This window comes from Hypanus sabinus, chromosome X1 (assembly GCF_030144855.1).
Source record: "Hypanus sabinus isolate sHypSab1 chromosome X1, sHypSab1.hap1, whole genome shotgun sequence".
NCBI lineage: Eukaryota > Metazoa > Chordata > Chondrichthyes > Myliobatiformes > Dasyatidae > Hypanus > Hypanus sabinus.
This window is the reverse complement of record NC_082738.1, coordinates 35,691,055-35,711,086: the sequence shown is the minus strand read 5'-3', so window position 1 is coordinate 35,711,086 and position 20,032 is coordinate 35,691,055. Positions and strand designations below refer to the sequence as shown.

Below are 20,032 nucleotides of genomic sequence, written 5' to 3'. Positions count from 1 at the left end.
GAAGGGGAATAATTTGGGGATGGGACTCCAGAGCTTAGGGTAGATAGATAGATACTTTATTGATTAGGTTCTATAATGAGTGAGCCTATAGCCAGGGAAGTGATGATCCTCTCCCCTCCTGTTAGACTGTTTGAAGTAACTTATTTTTTTATTCTTTCTTACTTCTCTTCTAATATTTGTATATCCTTATTCTTTGTCTTTATTTTTATTCTTTATCTTTAGGTCTTTATTCTTTGGAGTGTAGAAGGTTGAGGGGGGACTTGATAGAGGTATTTAAAATAATGAGGGGGATAGATAGAGTTGATGTGGATAGGCTTTTTCCATTGAGAGTAGGGGAGATTCAAACAAGAGGACATGAGTTAAGAGTTAAAGGGCAAAAGTTTAGGGGTAACATAAGGGGAAACTTCTTTACTTAGAGAGTGGTAGCTGTGTGGAACGAGCTTCCAGTAGAAGTGGTAGAGGCAGGTTCGATATTGTCATTTAAAGTAAAATTGGATAGGTATATGGACAGGAAAGGAATGGAGGGTTATGGGCTGAGTGCGGGTCAGTGGGACTAGGTGAGAGTAAGCGTTTGGCACAGACTAGAAGGGCCGAGGTGGCCTGTTTCCCTGCTGTAATTGTTATATGGTTATATGTGCACTTGTAATGCTACTGAGACACTGTAATTTCCTTTGGAATCAATAAAGTGTCTTTCTACCCCACCCCTACTACCTTCATCGCAGCTTCTGTTTTACATTGCCTCCTCCCCAGTTCTGATGAAGGGTCTCCAAAATGAAATATTGTCTGTTCCTCAGCCCACAGATTTTCCACATTCTTTGTTTGATTCTATTTGCAAATTTGATGTCACATCCGATGCTGGGATGAGTTTCCAAGCTGCAGGAAGAGAGCACATAATTTTCCCCTCTGTGACATTGCCTGACTCCAACAACAGTACATCTGCTGAGGAACACCTTTCTCATGCCGTTGTCGTCTCCTGATTCAGCACACTGCTGGCTGGCCTCTGTTGATCTGCCCTCTATAAAATAAAGGTCATGCAGAACTCAGCCAGCACCAGGTCCCATTCAGCTGTTACCCTACATTCAGTCGCCTCTACTGTTGAGACAATAGTCAGATCATCCACGATCATATTAAGTGGTGGAGGTCTTGAGTGGCTAAATGACCTACTCTTGCTCCTGATTCTATCAATGTACTGGCTTCCATTTGAAACTTCTTATTGCTTTAAAGTTCCTCTCACCTTCATCTCTCACTTGACTTTTGTCCAATCCAAGAACCCTTTGAAACCTCTGCTTATGAGGGTTAATTAAAAATATTTATTGACAAAAGGGCACAAAAATAAGATTAATGCAAACATACAGATAACATACATTATCAATACTAAATCTAAAAGCACGGGTATCACAATAACCAATATGAAATAGCTCTATCGTTGTCTCGTGGATAATGTATTGTCCGATGGAAATATAAAAGTCACTGTTAGTTCGTTCAAGCGGCAGCGTTTTGGGGTTTTAGAGAGAGACGGTTTAAACTTGCCCAGGTCTTATATGATGCCAATCCTTTGAGTCGGGGAGTTGGTTTCCCCGTTGTTAGCTAAAAGCCGTTTTCCGTGATACAAGCCACCAGTCCCAGGCAATGGAACTGAACGCACGTGGCCTCCTTCAAATGGCTTCCTGCTATTACGGGAGTGCTAGCGTTTCTTCTGGTGCATCTGAGGGACTATTCCTACAGACCCTCTTTTATCCTGACTCGCAGGGAGAAGTCAATCAGGTTGGGGGTGATGCAATCTCTCCCTCAACCAGCCCAATTTGCCTGAGGGCTTCCACGTAGTACAGTCTCCAATCAACAAATTCTCCTTCCAGAGACAATGGCCATGTCCCGTAGCTTTACATTGTTACATTGCCGGGGAAACGAGACATTCGACATTCTGCACGTCTCTCTCTCATTTCCTGGGTCCCCTGACCCAACCCAACAGTGACCTTGCGATTCTCACAAAGGAGGGGGCTGCAGGCATAACACACCTAACAACGACTCCTTTGCTTGCATCTTTGAAAACAGCTCTATTTCCATCTTTAAAATCTCTATTTTTCCCTTTCAGAGTTCTTTTGAAGATCCTGACCTGGAGTTACACACTGACTACAGTTCTTTGCGGGAATGGGACTCACTCTTAGGGTTCCATAACTGGCCATTGTTCAGCACGCTAAAGGCTCGGCCTGAGAGTCCAACTCGAATTCGGAAGCCTAAGATCTTGGGGCTCTGGAGATGGGCAGATTGAGGGTCGGTGTCACTACAGGAGACCCGTGTGTCGTCAGGGGAGTCGGGATATCTGCAGTTGTGTGCCTGGAGACCCAGGATCGCAAAGACCCATCGTAAACCAGCGAATTGTTTGTTATGTCTCCCTTCTTGCTGGGAAAATGGAGACACATCTGACTTTATCTTCTCCCTCTCAAATTGGAGTACTAGGAGGCACATGATAAATAGGCTAAAGTCAGCATGGTTTCTTTAATGGGAAATCTTGTCTGACGTATCTTATATGGTTTTATCAATAGCCTTATGCATGTCATAAAATAGTCTGCAGCATGATAGACCTTTCTGAAATTCCTTGAGGAAATACCTGACAGGAGATTCAATGGATGTTGTGTACTTGGATTTTCAGAGAGCCTTTGACAAGGTGCCGCACATGAGGCTGCTGAACAAGATTAAACCCATGGTACTACAGGAAAGGTACTAGCATGGATATGATAAGATTGGCTGACCAGCAGAAGGCAAAGCGTGACAATAAATGCGGGTCTTTTATGGTTGGCTGCAGTAATTAGTGGTGTTCTGCAGGGATTGATGTTGGGACCACTTCTTTTCAAATTGTATGTCATCGATTTGGATGTCGGAATTAAATAAATCAGCCATGATGGAATGGCAGAACAGTCTCAATGGCCTAATTCTGTTCCTATGTCCTATGGTCTTATGGTCTAACGGAGAGGAGCTTAGGAGGATTAATGGTGCCAAACAGCGACTCCTTTGCTTGCATCTTCAGAATCAGCTCTATTTCCATCTTAAATATCTCTATTTTTCCCTTTCAGGGTTCTTTTGAAGACCCTGACCTGGAGTTACACGCTGACTATGGTTCTTTGCGACCCACTCTTGGGGTTTCATGAATGGCCGTTATTTGGCACACCAAGGGCTCAGCCTAAGAGCTTCACTTGCCTTCAGAGGACCGAGATCTTGTGGCTCTGGAGATGGGGGGATTGGAGTTCGGTGTCCGGGCAAGAGATCGAGGAGATGGAAGATCTAAGGCTGTGTGCCCCGAGACCCAAGATCGTTGGGCACAGAGCTCGGAAAAAGCAACACAACGGACTTTCAACATCGTAAACCAGTGAGTTGTTTGTTATGTCTCCCCTCTCCCTGTGAAACGGAGACATCTCTTTCTCCCTTATTAGGGAGAGAGAGCCTGTGTTATATTGAATACCGGGTGAAACGCAAAGTCTTTGGGGTAACTGCAAGTCTGTGTCTTTGCTGTTGCTTTGCTCCCACTTGAGTGCTCAGTGGCGGTGCCGATGCTTTTTTTTTGTTGGTGGGGTGAGGGGGGATTGTTGCTCGCTGCCGCTATGCACGGGAGGGAGGGGAGCTGGGGGGGCTTTGGGGTTCTAACATTTAACATCATTCATTCTTTGGGGCACTCCTCTGTTTTCGTGGATGTTTGCGAAGAAAAAGCATTTCAGGATGTATATTGTATACATTTCTCTGACATTAAATTGTACCTTTGAACCTTTGAACTCTTCTGCTTTGAGCTCTTTGATCATTCTCTAAATGTAATCACCGTTAGTGGCCATGCTAAGCTCCAAAGTCCCATCCCCAAATTATTTCCCTTCTTTGCCTCTTTTCCCACTTTTCAAGGTGTCCTCTGTATAAACTTCTTCCCATCAGTCATAAGTTATTTGTAGGAAGCCTGGTGTGAATTATTGTTCGTTAATGAAGCACCTTGGGACATTAAAAGAAAATGCAAGGTGCTGTTGTAAACCACAAAAAAAACACCAAATAGATGAAATCTTAATCAAGCCACCTCAACCCCAACCACCCTCCCCTGCCAACTATCTTTTCATTATTCCAGCCTAGATCATGTGAGATTTCAGCCTGGAAAATTCTAATGAGCACTTGGCGTATAAATGACCCAAATTTAAAGCTGGTGCCATCATTAGCGTATTCCTGAAAAGCAATGAAGTCAAAACACTGAAAATATATCACGTGTCAATTCCAGCACATCACTAGTGTTTTTTTCTACCTGTCAGATTCTGCATGTGGCCAAGATTTTCTGTAGACTGATTTTATAAGCTCTGCAAAATTTAATTCTAAAGTAGTTGGTGATGCAGCCCCCCTCTTGGGAGAGTTCAAAATGCCCATGACAGTGGAAGTTTCAGTAAAGTGACTTCAAACCATGACTCACCATGTTCTCACAATGATCCACATTCAAATCAATTTCCTTGTGCATTGCTGCAAAATAATTCATCCAGTGTTACTCCTTCACTGGAAATCCTTCACAAATTATTTTGGCTTAATAAGTCTGCGTCACATTAGCAAAGCTGATGGTTGATATAGTTCGTTAAGTTTAACTGACCATACATCATTCTTTCACTGCAGGGTTTGGCAGTCAGCTTTGTCGTCTTGAAGTTGTTCTTTTAATCAAATTGTATTTCCTTATGCCTCTAGGGCTAGCCAGTGATTTCATACACAAATTGAAGATGATGAAAATCTGAAATAAATATAACGTTCAAAGCATTCAGCTCGTCAGGAAGCGTCTGTGAAGCAGGAAATGGCGTTACTGTTTCAGGTTGCGGTTTCATTATAGATCATTGGGCTGAAATGCTAACCTATTTCTCTGAGCAGCTACTTTGTTCACTGTTGGTGCCCCTCCCTGTTTCCTTTCATTCTTCCATGGGACTAGGTCACTACTGGCAAGGCCAGCATTGATTTCCCATCCCAAGTCACTACAGGGAAAGTGAAGCCGAGCAGCTGCATTCTGTGTGTCTAAGCTGTTCAGGAGGGAAGGTCACTTCTGCATGATGCATCCTTCACATCTGACCACGCTTTTAATCTTTCCCATGTTGTGTGGAGCTGCCCTTGTTATTATCAATAGATCATTCTCCAGTGACAAGTGAATTCAATGAGACATTAATCACATTGTCTCGAGTGAATCTGTAGGCAATGCAGACTGTTAGTTTTTCATAATCACTTTATAACATAAGGTATTTATTTGCCCTCTGCATGAATGTCTTGTCCAGATATCTTAGGTATAACTAAAGCATGTCCTGGGACTGAGAGAAGAATGACTTCCATTTCCACATCTCCATTCATATCCCTCTCAAAATGTCTCAATGTGCTCAATAGATAATGAGCTAATTTTGAAATGTAGTCACAATGGTAAAGTAGGAAATGCTGCAGTCAATTTCAGATAATTCATTTGTAACTCTCGGTTCAGCTAGCGGCTTAATATAGGGGATGATAGCCCCCGGCCTGGCCAATCTTAAGAAATCTCGTTTGGGTGGATGCTGCGCGATGTGTCCCCTGTTACAAACCAGTACCCCGAAATAACAAACAGTACATAATATGTGATTAAATGATTGAGTTTTATAATTCTTAATTTGACTATATGGTTAGTAATGAAACAAAAAAAAAGGGCCCATTCTCACGAAACAGTCTAATGCACAATGTTGGAGCTCACTGATAAGCCGGTCGTCCTCCATTGACTTCCTCCGATCGTCGCTGACCTTCGGACCCTCACTCCAGGTCCACTTCATCCGGCAGTCTACCAACTCTCTCCATTCGTGTCTTCTCTCCTACCTCTCCCCGGCAAAAGACTGCGAAATGCTGGCCCCCAGACATACAAGAAAGAACAATACCCTGCTCATCAGCTAACATGCCCCGTTATCTCCAGTCATAACCCAGACACTGCTGCTACAGAGAAGTCATTACCTCAGGAGTGCAACATTACAGAGGAACCATTACATTAGCAGTGAAACCTTACAACGTGTTACGCTCTCCCCCCCACCAAATTCAGTCATATCCTCATGACATTGATATAATTTGCCAACCCTTCCTGCAAAACACAAAGTCCAACCTAGGTGTAAAAGGCAGTGACATAGCTCCTCAACATGGTAGGGAGTCACACTGTATTCCCCTGGTGCTATGTGGTCTCCTAATTCTCTGAGACTGCCGCACCCCCTCACCTAGCTCTTCAGGTTCAGACATTACTGGGGATACTTCCAGTCTACCACATGAGCCCACCTGCAAAGCAGACCCCTCTGTCCTGTGGCCAAGCCCTGCTTCTTCCCTGCGGAGTCCCACTGCAACCCAGGCTGCCCACAGGTAGCCCTCCCACTTCACCTGACAGTGGGAGAAGGGCCAGGAGTCTCTTCCTCAATCAATGGAGAGTTAGTGAAAGGCAGCATATACCACACATCCATGTCCTCATCCTCCAAATCAGTATCCCTCTCAGGGGTGGGGGCCGGCTTAACCACAAACTTGGTCCTATAGAGGTAGTCACTCAGCTTATCCACCACGCCCATTTCTACACCAGAAACTCCAACTTGTGTGCGGGATAGTTTCTCTTGGAGGGCGACAGACTCTGGCTGACAAATGCAATGAGCCCAACCCGGTGCCCTGATCCTGATACAGACCTTCTCGGGCTGGGGATCGCCCTGAGGGTGATAGGGCGTGGTCCTCGACTTTTTGACTCCAAGCATGCTCAGTAACTCATGGATGAGTCTGCTCTCGAAATCCCGTCCCTGATCACTGTGTATCCACCTGGGGAGGCCATAATAAACAAAATACTTCTCCCATAACACTTTGGCCACCGTGGACGCCCTCTGGTCCTTGGTAGGAAGAGCCTGAGCATATCTGGTGCAGTGGTCCGTGATGACTAAGACATTCACCGTGTTGCTGGCATCGGGTTCTATTGACAGGAAATCCATACACACCAGGTCCAGGGGCCCCACACTCTGCAAGTGGGGCAAGGGAGCTGCCCGCGTAGGCAGTGTCTTCCGCCGTATGCATTGAATGCACGACTTGCAGTATTCTTCAACCTCCAGCTTCATTCGGGGCCGGTAAAACTGGTCTCTGAGCAACCTATGGGTCTTCTCCACCCCCAAATGTCCAGAATCATCATGAAGTGACGTCAACGCAATCTTCCAATACTTCTCCGCCAGAACCAGCTGGCAATGTGGGGGTCGGTCCGGGGGTGACGTGACCCGGTATAGGATCTGGTTCCACAACTCCAACCGAGGCCATTCTCTCAGTAATGGAGGCACTGACGCATGTTTCATCTTCTCCGCCTGAGCCACGTCTCCCTTTCGACCCAAATGGTACCGATGCCTGGATCACCTCGCTGAGCAGCTGCCACTTCCCCAGAACTCAATTCTGGCAGCTGATTTGTCTTCAGAGCAGTCAGGTTACAGTAAACTTGGGGATTGGCGTCATTAGAAGCCCTCAATTGATCTACCGCTCGAACCTGCCTCTCCTTTTCCTCTGCCTTCACAGTGATGGCAAACTGACACATGGCCTTCACCCCCGGGGCAGGAACACTCTCCCACTCCTCATCATGCACACGTCGGGACAAAGCATCAGCATCAATGTTCCTGCTTCCCGGCTGGTAAATCAGGCTGAGATCATAGGCAGACAACGCTGCCAACCACTGATGGCCTATGGCATCCAATTTCGCCGAGGTCAGGATATAAGTTAGGGGGTTGTTGTCCATCCTCACCTCTGCAGGGGCCAGTCAACTGCGACCTTGCTCTGAACAGGGTATCCTCAGTCACCCAGATAGTGTGACAAGTGCTCTTGGAACAACCCACATCAAACTCATCAGTGGAAAAGATACCTTCCAGTTTTAACATCTTCTCTACAACCTCCTCTTCCAACCCACAGTAACCGGGGAGTCCCCGAAGTTGAATGACTCAGCAGTCAACTTTACCGCTTTTCCGATCGTTTCTCCCCGGCTTGTCTCACAGGGACACTAGGTTTTACCGTCATCGGGATCAGGTGCGCCAGGGGCATCCCCCACTTGAATGTGACCTCCCTCTTCATAGTGTTCCTGACAATTACTGCTATCCTGCTCACCTGTACAACCGAGGGCTTCAGCAATTCGGGCCTCACAGTACCCCAGCAGGAAATCCTACTCCCCCTTGTGCCCCTTGTCCACTAAGAGGGCTTCACCCTCAAGCACTCCAGGAAATTTGGGGGTCCCCAACACTCTCGCTACTTCTCCAGGCCATACCACCATTGGCTTTGACTGGGTGCACCACACAGTCTCTCATTTAAATTCGGTACCCAGCCTAGTGCAGCCACGCACTTCCTCAGAAGCAGCTTGAAACACCGGGTGCATGGACAATGTTCCCAAAAAGCTCTCACCCGCCTTCTCCTTGCAGGCCCCCATGAGCCTCCGCACAGGAGGGGTGTTGGTCCCCACCAGAATAGAAACGCCGCCCATCCCAACAGGGTCCAGACAAACCAGCACTAATGTATCAAGGACCTCAGACACCCCCACATTGGCCTCCGAGAACTCCAGTTTCACTGACAAATAACCGTCGTATGGATAATCACCGGCACTAAGCCCCCAGATCTCTAGTGCTGTGAATGGGGTCAATGGTAAATGCTTCAGATACCGGGTGTAAAACAATGTGATCTGTGACCCGTTGTCGAGTATGGCTTTAGCATAAATACCCTCGATCTGTAGTGATACACTGGGCATGGCCCCACAAAGCTTTCAGGAATTGGGCCTTTCGCTTTCGGGGGTTCCCTGGTACATTGCTGAATTCCAGTGAATACAGGCCCAGAACCATCAAATGCTCCTTATATTACAAGCATACTCACAATGTTCAATAGAACAACTCAAACAGCAACAACGATGGATCAAAACAAGCCCCCTATTTCCCTCCAAATCACACACACAAACAGTTCTCCAACCCCAGGGTAGGCCATCTCCAGGCCTCCAGCCCCCAGTGGACTTGCAGACTCCAGACCCAGGGCTTCAGCCATTGGACCTCGATTTCCAGTCTCATTCAGTCTTCAAACCTCAGTATCAACCACAGGGCTCGAGGACCCCATTTTACAGTTGCACACAACATACCCCCAAAACAATGTGATAAAGGCCAGCACTCCATCAGCTCTAATCCTGCACCAGCGTGGCACTTTCTCAGCATTGTGTTAGTGACCACATTGAGGGGCAAACATTGGCCTCAGAGTACTGGAGAAATTATCTTGTGGTGTACTGTCTTTGGCCTGAAACGGTAACTCTGTTTCTCTTTCTACAAGTACCAGCTGAGTGTTCCCTGCATTTTCTGTTTTTATACCCGGAAGAGTCACCCATTTTGTTTTTTCAAGAGCGTCTGTGATCTTTTCTAACACAGAAGGCAAGGCCTCTGTTGATTATCACATCTGAAAAGTCATACTCCCTCATCACTACTCCTCCCGCTGCCTCTCTGACAGTACAGCACTCGCTTAGCGGTTTCTCTCCAACAGTGTTCTGGTCCATCAGCAATGCCACTCTCTGTCAATGCTACATTGCCAACTCATCGAGGATGCAATTTATCCTCTAGGGTGACTAATGGTCCTGGAGCACCTCACTGGTGCCAGTTGACACTGTCTTCTTTCATGCCCTCAGCTGCCTGCCACCCAGTATGATGCTTCTTTGGTACTGCATGCCCTACATTAGCACTGTCCCTCTAGTACTGTAGTGTTCCAACAATGTCTGACAGGGTGGTGCTCCTTCAAAGGGTTCGGCACTGCCACTCCCACAGCGCAGACCTCCCTCAGCATCAGATCATAAGACATAGGGACAGAATCAGGCCATTCAGTCCATCAAGTCTGCTCCGCCATTCCATCACCACCGATTAATTACCCTTCTCAACCCCAATCTCCTGCTTTCTCGCTGTAACCTTTGACACCCTGACTAATCAAGAACCAATCAACCTCCTCTTTAAATATACCCAATGACATGGCCTCTACGGCTGCCTGGGCCAACAAATTATCAGATTCACCACTGTGACAGAACAGGTTGGCAATGCTAATTCTCCCGCTAACCTTGCCCCTTTGCTCAGTTAGTCAGCCCTCCTCGTTCTGTCCCTGCTCTAGTTCCCCCAGCCATTTACATATGCCAACTGTAAAACAATTTTGGCTAATCAAAACAATCCCTTCAGTTAATGTGCTCTACTAGTTTATAACTCATAAAAATAAGGATTCCAGACACAGACATTCATTTATTTTCACTCACACTGTTAAATCGGTTTGTAGACAGCAGAACAGCCACAAAAGACCCGAGGGACAGTTTGGGGCGTCCTGAAATAATGCCTGGGTTAGTGAGAGCAGGTGCACCACAGCCTACACAGGCAAGGCCACTGGGGTTGAGGCATTATTCTTTTATATTCATCTGAGCATGTGGACACTGATCTATGGGTTTAATTAAGGCATTCTTCTAAACTCTAATGTGTTACAAGAATCACCTCTTGTAATAATGATCAATGAGACACAAAAAATCTGTATTTACCGATAAGTAACTTTTATTGTCTCAACTAAAAAGCACGTGGGTTCACAAACTAACTACCTGCACACACCCTACTAGAATTCCCTAACAGTCAATGAAGAGAAAAGGATATTACCTGGGAAAAGAGTCTACGCTGGCCAGGCATTCCTTGTGATCCCGATTTCCACGTGTCCATGGGGTCCTCCTTGTCTGTGATGGTTGGTCTCTGGCTGCTGGAGAGTTATCGTCACTGTGTATTTGGAGCTCCTGAGTCTTATACTGTTCCTCATCAGTTGAACCATTGGATCTCCATCCCATTGGCTCAAGGTCACCTGACCTACTTGGGTCTCCTTCTTACTGGTCATTGTACAGGGTTACAGCCTACATTGTTTCATGGCTCTGCCCACCCCAGCCTCGTGTATTTCAACCCTGACTGGTCCAAACCAGTTAAATGAGGCAACCCAGACAGAGTTTAATGAGATTACAGATTGCTTCTTTGGTAGGTTGGGCATTTTACATAATAAGTAACTACTTGTCTGAAAATGGTCTCGGGTTTGGCAGGTCATTCATTACCTGAAGCTCCTTGTGTTCACATTCACTTGTTCTGTTTAGATGATCCCAGAGCAAGAATCAGTTCAGAGTCCACACCTTTACATAATCAGTAGCTACTTGTCTGAAAATGATCTCGGGTTTGGCAGGTCATTCATTACCTGAAGCTCCTTGTGTCCACATTCACTTTCTCTGATTAGATTATCCCAGAGCAAGAATTAGTTCAGAGTCCACACCCTTTACATAATAAGTAACTACTTGTCTGAAAATGGTCTCGGGTTTAGCAGGTCATTACCTGAAGCTCCTCTTGTTCACATTCACTTTCTCTGATTAGATTATCCCAGAGCAAGAACCGGTTCAGAGTCCCCACCCTTTACATAACACATACTTGTCTGAAAATAGTCTCAGGTTCAGCAAGTTATTATCTGAAGCTCCTTGTGTCCACATTCAATTGCTCTGATTAAATTATCCCAGAGCAAGAATCAGTTCAGTGTCCACAAAATGGAGGAAACAAAGACAACTGGTTTGTCTGCTTCCCCCGTCCTTGATCAGACTGTAGTTTCTTCTGGCCAACAAGTGAGTACAGGACCAGAACCATCAAACGGTATTCATATGTTAATCCTTTCATTCCCAGGATTATACTCATGAACCTCCTCTGAACCCTTTCCAATGCCAGGACATCCTTTCTTAGATATGGAGTCCTGGAATCATTACACTGGGAGTATCAAGCCAGAATGTGGGATTGTGCTTCATGAGTGGAACTAAAACCCACAACCTTTCTGACTCGAGAACCAGATTGGTACACAGTGGGCTCCAGATTTTACACAGCACTTTCACATGAACACTTCCTGTCTTTTTGCCAGTTGAGAGGGTAGGACAGGCAGCACTCCACTGAATGTGATTGATTGGGTGCCAAACAACTTTATTAAGCAGAGAATATCGAAGTGAACAGGAGCAGTGACAAAAGTGTTTTCTGTGTGGTTGTGAGGTTTAGCCAATTCATCCAGTAAAGGAAAATGAGAAATTATTTTAAATCTGAGATACACAATCTGCCAGAGGGACTCAGTTGGTGGAGCAGCATCTGATGCAGGATTTCCACTCAAAACATTGAGAATTCCTCCAGCAGACTGTGTGTTGCTCCAGATTCCAGCATCTGCAATCTCCTGGGTCTCCAAGAACTCGAAACAGTCCACCATTAATCAACTTAAAACATCCAACTGCGTTTTCGTCAAAGCCAGACTCTGACACCCATCAGCTTTCTTGTTGGTTATCCAGATCCCTTGACAACGATAATTCGTCAGTTTAATGGACCTGTGGACCAACAGTGGTTCAAATCCAAAGTGAAGGAGTGGAGAGAGCTCAGAATGATGCAGGAACAATTCTCTGCGTTTTGTTGACCAAGTTGCTGCCTAGCCTGCTGAGTATACGCATGTGTATGAGGAGTGTTTGGTGGCTCTAGGCCTGTACTCACAGGAGTTTATAAGAATGAGGGAAGACCTCATCGAATCCTATCAAATATTGAAAGGCCGAGATAAAGTGTATGAAGAGAGGATGTTTCCTAAAGTGGGGGTGTCTAGGACCAGAAGACACAGCCTCAGATTAGTGGAGTGTGCCTTTAGAACAGAGATAGGTAGGAATAGGCATGAATCTGTGGAATTCACTGCCACAGACGGCTATGGAGGCCAAGTCATTGTGTATATTTAAAGTGGAGGTTGATAGGTTCTTGATTAGAAAGGGCATCGAAGTTACAGTGAGAAAGCAGAGAATGGGGTTGAGAGAGATAAAAATCAGTCCTGATAGAATTACTGAACAGACTCTGGGCTGAATGGCCTCATTCTGCTCCCAAGTCTTATGGTCTTCTGGTCCATACCAAAGCTTTCTGCTTTAACACCACCCTCCCCACATTGTGAACGAAAGTAGATGAATCTTCAGTGACCTGGCTGGGAAACCTGAACATTGTGACCACAACATTCAGACAGAAAAGTGGCTCGTGAATCCGTGCGCACTGAAAAATGGAAATGCGCAGGAACTCACGAGTCCCTGTATCATGTTTAGCATTGTGGATCTGTTCTTGAAGAGCAAAGAAGTGACTTCAATTAACACTGATGTTCGTGGACAATGCCACACCCTCACTAATGAGGGCCATGGCTGCTCTTGTGCAGCAGTCCAGAGTTCAAAGACCAAAATCGGTGAGTCTGGAGGTCGAGGCCTGAATGTTGAAGCCCATGAGTCAGCATTATCACAACCAGGGACTCTGCCATGGAGTCTGGGCGCCTTTGCAGGTGGACTGCTGAATGGAGTTGGCAATCATGCTCTTGAGTAAGTGTGTTCCAACCAATTAGTGTTAAACTCCCTTCCTCTCATTTCAGTCTTGCATCTTGACCAAAACCACAGGAACGTCAATGTTTGTCCTTGTCCTGGGGGAGAAGACTTCTGTTTAGATTGCTGCTAAAAGGAGCAGTATTAATTTAGTTAACACATACAAAATTCTGGAGGAACTCAGCAGGCCAGGCAGCATCTATGGAAAAAAAGTACAGTCAACTCTTCGGCAGGTATTTATTTAGTATTAAGTTACTGCTTCAGAGCCGTGGCGTTGGAATTAGCTTTCATTTTGAGAGGTTTAGTTAACAACACAGTTGGCCTGGCATTTATTGTTTTTTTTCCATTTGTTCTGTACAGTTCTCATTAAAGTTCAGTGAACTGTTCATCTGCTTCAGTGTCTCGTCCTCCATACTTGGGCCATAACCTCACACTTGTGTCAGCAAGCTTCGACCACCAAAAATGGACCCAGTGGAGATAGAACAGCTGATCTCACCCCTAACTTTTATTCGGCAGGTAAGAGAGAAGCTAAAGTCAGTAGAGGCTGGGATGGCAGAGCAGCTCAAGCAATGCAGCAGCCACTCAGAGCGGCAAGCCCAGTCAGAAACAGATGAAGCAATGGCTCACCAACTCACCGCAGGATCAGGTGGCAGCCACTACCACTCTCACTGCTGCAGCAACCTTCAGCCAGGACAGTCCCACTCCCACATCTTCCTCTGTAACAGTCGCATCCGCCTCAGCCACTAATGCCTTGATTCCCTTAGCAATTTCTGGATCAGGAATGAGTATTCCTCCACCAGGCAGACACTTTGGTGGTCCTGATGGCTGCAGGAACTTTATCACCCATTGTGTGCTGACTTTCCAAAACCGGCCTGGTCAGTTCAGTAAACTGACTTCTTTGGTGAACGTCTGGACAGATAGGTAAGGATCAGCCTGTTCAATGCCCTACGAGAACAAGGTTCCCCAGCAGCCCAAACTTCCCAACAATTCGTGGTTGAGTTCAAGAGAGTGTTTGATCTTCTAGTACTGGGTCAGGAGGCGCTAAGGAAAGGGACAGTGAGGGACTGTGCAGTAAAGTTCTGCATGCTTGCGGTTCAGATGGGGAGGAACCAGAGATCTTTCCAGCATGGGTTGGACACAAGGGTTCATTCAGCATGATGAGCAGGACAGCCTGGATGACCTGATAAACCTGGTCATTCTAAATGACACCCAGGCAAATAGGTGGTGTAGGGAAAGAATGCCCCGATCTTCATACTCTTTAGATCACTGTCCGTCTTCACCCTCTACCTCATCGCCTAGCACTCTGGCTCTCCAGGACACTTCTGGGCATCATTTGCCATGCGTCCAGTAAAAGAGGATTACCCATCAGCAGGACGGGGAATTCTGACAGATTGATTCTCCCTGCAACCATCTTCTTCTAATCCTGTGAAGCTCCCAGCTTCCTTGTTGTGTGGGTCTCAGACCCATGAGATTCAGGCATTTATTGACTCTGGGGCAGCCAGCAACCTTGTGGATATCTCTCTGGATCAAAGATGGACAGTTCTGACTCGACAATTGAGAAAAATATTGACATCAGTGCTCTGGATGGTTGGCCTCTGGCCACCGGCAAGATCCACCTTTCCACAGAACCCCTCCAGCTTGTTCTGGAAGGCAATCATAGGGAACAGCTCTCCTATCTGGTTGATTCCCCTGAAATGCTGCTAGTGCTTGGCCTTTCCTGGCTTTCTCAACACAACCCATGGATCGATTGGTCCCTAAAGACACTCCAAGAGTGGGGACAAGAAGGATGGCATGCCCTGTCCCTGCATTGATTATCAGACCTTAAACAATATCACCATGAAGAACCGCTACCCAGCTTGCTTCTGCATTCAAACACCTCCAGAGAGCAACTATATTCTCCAAGATAGATCAGTGGAATACTTAGAACCTGGTTTGCATCCGAGAAGTGGATGAGTGGAAGACAAAATTCAACGCCTCCACTAGCCGCTGTGAATACCTCGTGTTACCTTTAGGTCTGGCCAACACCCCTGCTGTTTTTCGGGCGCTGGTCAATGATGTTCTCTGGGACGTGTTGAATCAGTTTGCTTTCATGTATTTGGATTGCATTCTCATCTATACCTGTTCTCATCAGGAACACGTCCAGTATGTCCGGGAAGTACTCAGATGGCTCCTCGAGAACAACCTTTATGCCAAGCCAGAGAAGTGTGAGTTCCACTAAGAGCAGGTGTGTTCTTCGGCTATATCCTCACCCCTTCCAGTGTTCAAACAGACCCGTGTAACAGTCACAGAGTGGCCCAAACTATCTATGGTCAAGCAGGTGAGGCACTTCATGGGATTTGCAAACTTTTGGTCCCAGACGGCCTAATGTTTATTTTTTCCCTTTTGTTCTGCACAGTTGTTAAGATTCATCTGCTTCAGTGTGTCTCCCTCTGCACTTGGGCTGTAAGCACACATCCCTGTCAGGCACGTCCAGATGTTGGTGGCCTGATGTCTGCAAGTCTTTGGGTGTGGGCCAGGGAATGGAAGTTGTGGGCCCAATGTCTGTGTGTTTAGAGTCCGGGTCCAAGGACTGCAGAGGTGGCCTGTCCTGGGGAATGGAGGCATATCGATGTGTCAGTGTGCGGGTGGGAAAGGGGTTTGCTTTGTTACTGTTGTTGTTCCTTGTGTTGTTCCACTGAAGATGGTGGACAGGCTATGCTGAAACAAGGATGTGTGGGGACACTTGCTGGCTGCCCTCAGCACATCCTTAAGTTGTGTTGGTTGTTAACGCAAACAACCCGTTTCAGTGCATGTTTTCATGTACATGCAATAAATAAATGAATCTAAAAATATGCAGTAAGTGTTTAAGCCTTCCCTTTCTTTGGAGCAACGGTAGTGTAACGGTTAGCAGAATCGCTTTACAGCACCAGTGATCATGGCTCAATTCCTGCCGCCATTTGTAAGGAATTTGTGCATTCTCCCCATGATAGCATGGGTTTCCTCCACGTGCTCTGGTTTCCTCCCACAGTCCAAAGACACGTGGATTAGGTTTTGTGGGCATGCTCTGCTGGCGCTGGAAGCACTCATGGGCTGCCCCCAGTATATCCTTGGATTATGTTGGTCATTGATGCAAACAACACATTTCACTGAACTGTATGTTTTGATTTTTCAATGTACATGTGACAAAGCTGATAATTTAAAACATCTTCCTAATCTTTATCTTGTTCAAAGTCTGTAGAAACTATCTTTCCTGACTCTTCTTCCTTGCAAGGTACAGAAAGTACACCTGCCCCTACACCTCCTCCCTCAATACCAATCAGGGCCTCAAACAGTCCTTCCAGGTGAGGCGACACTTCACCTGTAAGTCTGTTGGGGTCACCTACTGTGTTCAGTGCTCCTGGTGTGGCGTTCTGCATATCGGTGAGATCCAGCATAGATTGGGAGACCTCTTCGCCGAGCACATACGCTCCATCCGCCAGAAGAAGCGAGATCTTCCAGTGGCCACCCATTTTAATTCCACTTCCTATTCCCATTCCGACATGTCAATTCATAGAGTCCTCTGCTGTCGTGATGAGGCCGCACTGAGATTGGAGGAACAACAGCTTATACTCTATTTGGGTGGCCTCCAACTTGATGGCATGAACATCAATTTCTCAAACTTCTGGTAATGCTTCCTCCCCACCCCCCCCACACTTCACCATTCCCCATCCCCCTTTCCTTCTCACCTTATCTCCTTGCCCGCCCATCGCCTCCCTCTGGTGCTCCTCCCCTCCCCGCTTTTCTTTCTTCCATGGCCTTCTGTCCTCTCTACTATCAGACTCCCCCTTCTCCAGCCCTGTACTCTTTCACCTATCAACTTCCCAGCTCTTTACAGCACCCCCCTCCCCCTCCTGGTTTCACCTATCATCCTGTGTTTCTTCCTCCGCACCCCCCCCCCCCCACCGCCCCGCCACCGTTTAACTCTACTCCTCATCTTGTTTACTCCAGTCCTGCCAAAGGGTCTCGGCCCAAAATGTCAACTGTACTTTTTTTCCATTGAAGCTGCCCGGCCTGCTGAGTTTCTCCAGCATTTTCTAGTTTAAAAGAGACAGGTTGGTAAATAAGTGACAAATTAATTCAGTGCTTAAGCTTCTGGGTGCAAGTCCCATTCTGAAGACAAGATCTCAGCTAACAGGCTCAGTGCAGATTTGCTATGGTGCCTCAGCCACAGTATAGCATTCTTTCAACACTGCCTCTCAGTCAGCACATTCCATCCGCACCAAGCTTCCTTCACTGTGGTGTTCCCCAAGCACTGGCCTCCCAACAGTGTGCTGCTCCACATTCCAATACTTAGCATAAGCTTTGCTTTTGAAATACAGCTCACGGGAGAAAATATCAAAAAAGAGATTTTCAAAATCTTGGTCACAGAGAGAGGTATTGAGGGGTGTTTCAAATGAGGTGAGAGAACCACAGAAGTAGGTTGAGAATCCCACAGTTTGGAGAGAAAAAATTTCTAATCCTGGGAATACCTTTAACAAATAGTGAGAGATTAAGGTCAGAGGTAGGAACTTTAAAGGGGATCTGTGGAGTAACATTTTCTCATACAGAGAGTGGTTGATATCTGGATCTTGCTGCCAGAGGAGGTGATGCAATCAGATACAATTCAGTAAGGGATCCTTAAGATTGTATAGCCAGGGGTGGTGTAGTTTTCACAATTAGAAACTGCGGAGGTATTTTATGTTTAAGAAAAACCGTAACAACTCATTTGTTGATCTCCAAACACTAAACACAAAGAGCAGTAAAAGTACTTTACATATTACATCATCTTATCTTAAAACGAACCCCTACTCAGTGTTGGTGGTTGTGGATTATGAATGTTTCCACCAATTACGTTACCCTACACAAGCCCCCCCACCCCCAAGAATTCACTAAAACTGCCAGAGCTCAGATGAGCTGCCAGGCTCAAGTTCTATGTTCCATGGGTGAAGTAACAAACAGCAAGTGCCTCTGGGTCATCCAGGAGTGTGTTGACACACTCATGGTCACGATGGTGGGGGCATGGTAGCAGAATCCTCCAAATCTTGGTGAGCGATCGACTGAAATACGTGAAGGTTTACCCCGCTTATCCACGATAAGTCTTTTCTCCCCATTCCAAAATGTAGGACAGGCCATCGTAAGGGGGCCTAAGGGGACGTTGATGTGCATCATGGCGGTCAAAAACAAACGGGGCAGAATGTAGGCCAACAGGAACCCAGGAGTTCTGTGATAGGAGGTAGGAGTAGGTGAAAAGGAATTGAATTTACTGAGGAGGGTGGAACGCTGTTGAGAGGCCGACCAGACGGTCGTTGAGTCAGGAATGAAGTCAACTGCCACCCGTAACGGTGCCCATATGCCAACTCAGCAGTGAACTGTCACGGTTTCGATCGTTAATTCCCTAATTGCTTCCAATTCTCTATGATGATGGCTCACCTGGTTTCCATCAAAGACTCAGTATAAAAACCCCTACATTACAACCACTAGTCGCCAGTTTGTTGGGTCTTTTTCCTGTGAGTAAACTATGTTTCCTAACTGCTTAGAACTGTTTGTTCTAAGTTTAGCTCCAGTTTCAAAGGTTACCTATGAGACTCCGTCTCTCTGAGTCAAGGTTCCATATCAGAGCTCTGTGTCAAGATCCCTCCTGTTTGCTGTTTGGCATTTACGCCCGTGTAAAACATCCAAACTCAGTATCTGTGCCTGTGTCCTGCACTTGGGTTCACTTCAATCACTCATTGCAACATGAACAATTGCAGGTCTTCTCTTGGAGCTGTTCTGAGCCCCAGCAGGACCCACGGGAGACGATCATGCCAACACTCATCGGTCAAGGAAGCCCTTAGAAGATGCTTTAAGGAATGGTGAAAACGTTCACATAGTCCGTTGGACTGCGGGTGATACGCTGTGGTGTGATGAGGCCTAACACCGAGGTTCTGGGCCATCGCAGCCCAGAGGTCTGATGTGAATTGGGGACCGCTGTCAGAGGAATTATCAGAGGGGGTGCCAAACCGAGCGGTGCAGGTGCTGATGAACACCCGAGCCACGTCTGTGGCCATCGTCGAAGCGGGAACCTGGTGGTAAGGAGCTGTGTGGAACCGTGGGAGGGGGAAGAGGATCAGCAAGGTCCACAGTGACGTGGTCAAACCGTCACTCAGGGACCTCAAAACATGCCAGTGGCACCTGAACATAATGGTTAATTTTTGCCCACTGGCGCTCCACAAAGGCTACAGTCCAGTCACGCACGTCCTTCCTAAGGCTGTGCCGAACAAACTTTAGTGTAACAAGTTTCTGTGAGGCCTTTTGGCCCAGATGCATGAGGATGTGTATGCAGTCAAAAACAGTCCATCTCCAGTTTGCGGGCATAACCGGTTGAAACATTGCACCGGAGGAAAACCCTAGCTTTCCCAAACTTAATGTCAGCCATCAACAGCTATTCGGTAAGCCTGGACCTCTGGGTCAGCTCCCATGACAGCATAGTCAACCCCCAGGTGTATGGTCTCAACGGCTGGCTGTGAGAGGCAATCAGCCACTCCTTGATTTTTTCTCCTTGATATGTTGTATATCAGTTGTGAACTTGGATATGTAGGCCAGTTGACTTTGCTGACATGCAGACCAAGGGTCTGATATTTTGCCCATCGTGTGCACAAGGGGTTTATGGTCAACAAACGCTGAGAA

General features: G+C 46.6%; 1 protein-coding gene across 1 annotated transcript in view; it reads right to left on the bottom strand.

Annotated features, from left to right (window-relative positions):
* The window catches only part of cdk4 (cyclin dependent kinase 4), a 60,202-nt gene extending 49,407 nt beyond the window's left edge, over window positions 1-10,795 (bottom strand). The window contains exon 1 of the mRNA XM_059956374.1: window positions 10,638-10,795. Within this exon, the coding sequence (XP_059812357.1) occupies window positions 10,638-10,697 (60 nt within the window). The 5' untranslated portion in view covers window positions 10,698-10,795. The remainder of the gene's footprint in view (window positions 1-10,637) is intronic.
* Between the last annotated feature and the right edge of the window lie 9,237 nt (window positions 10,796-20,032).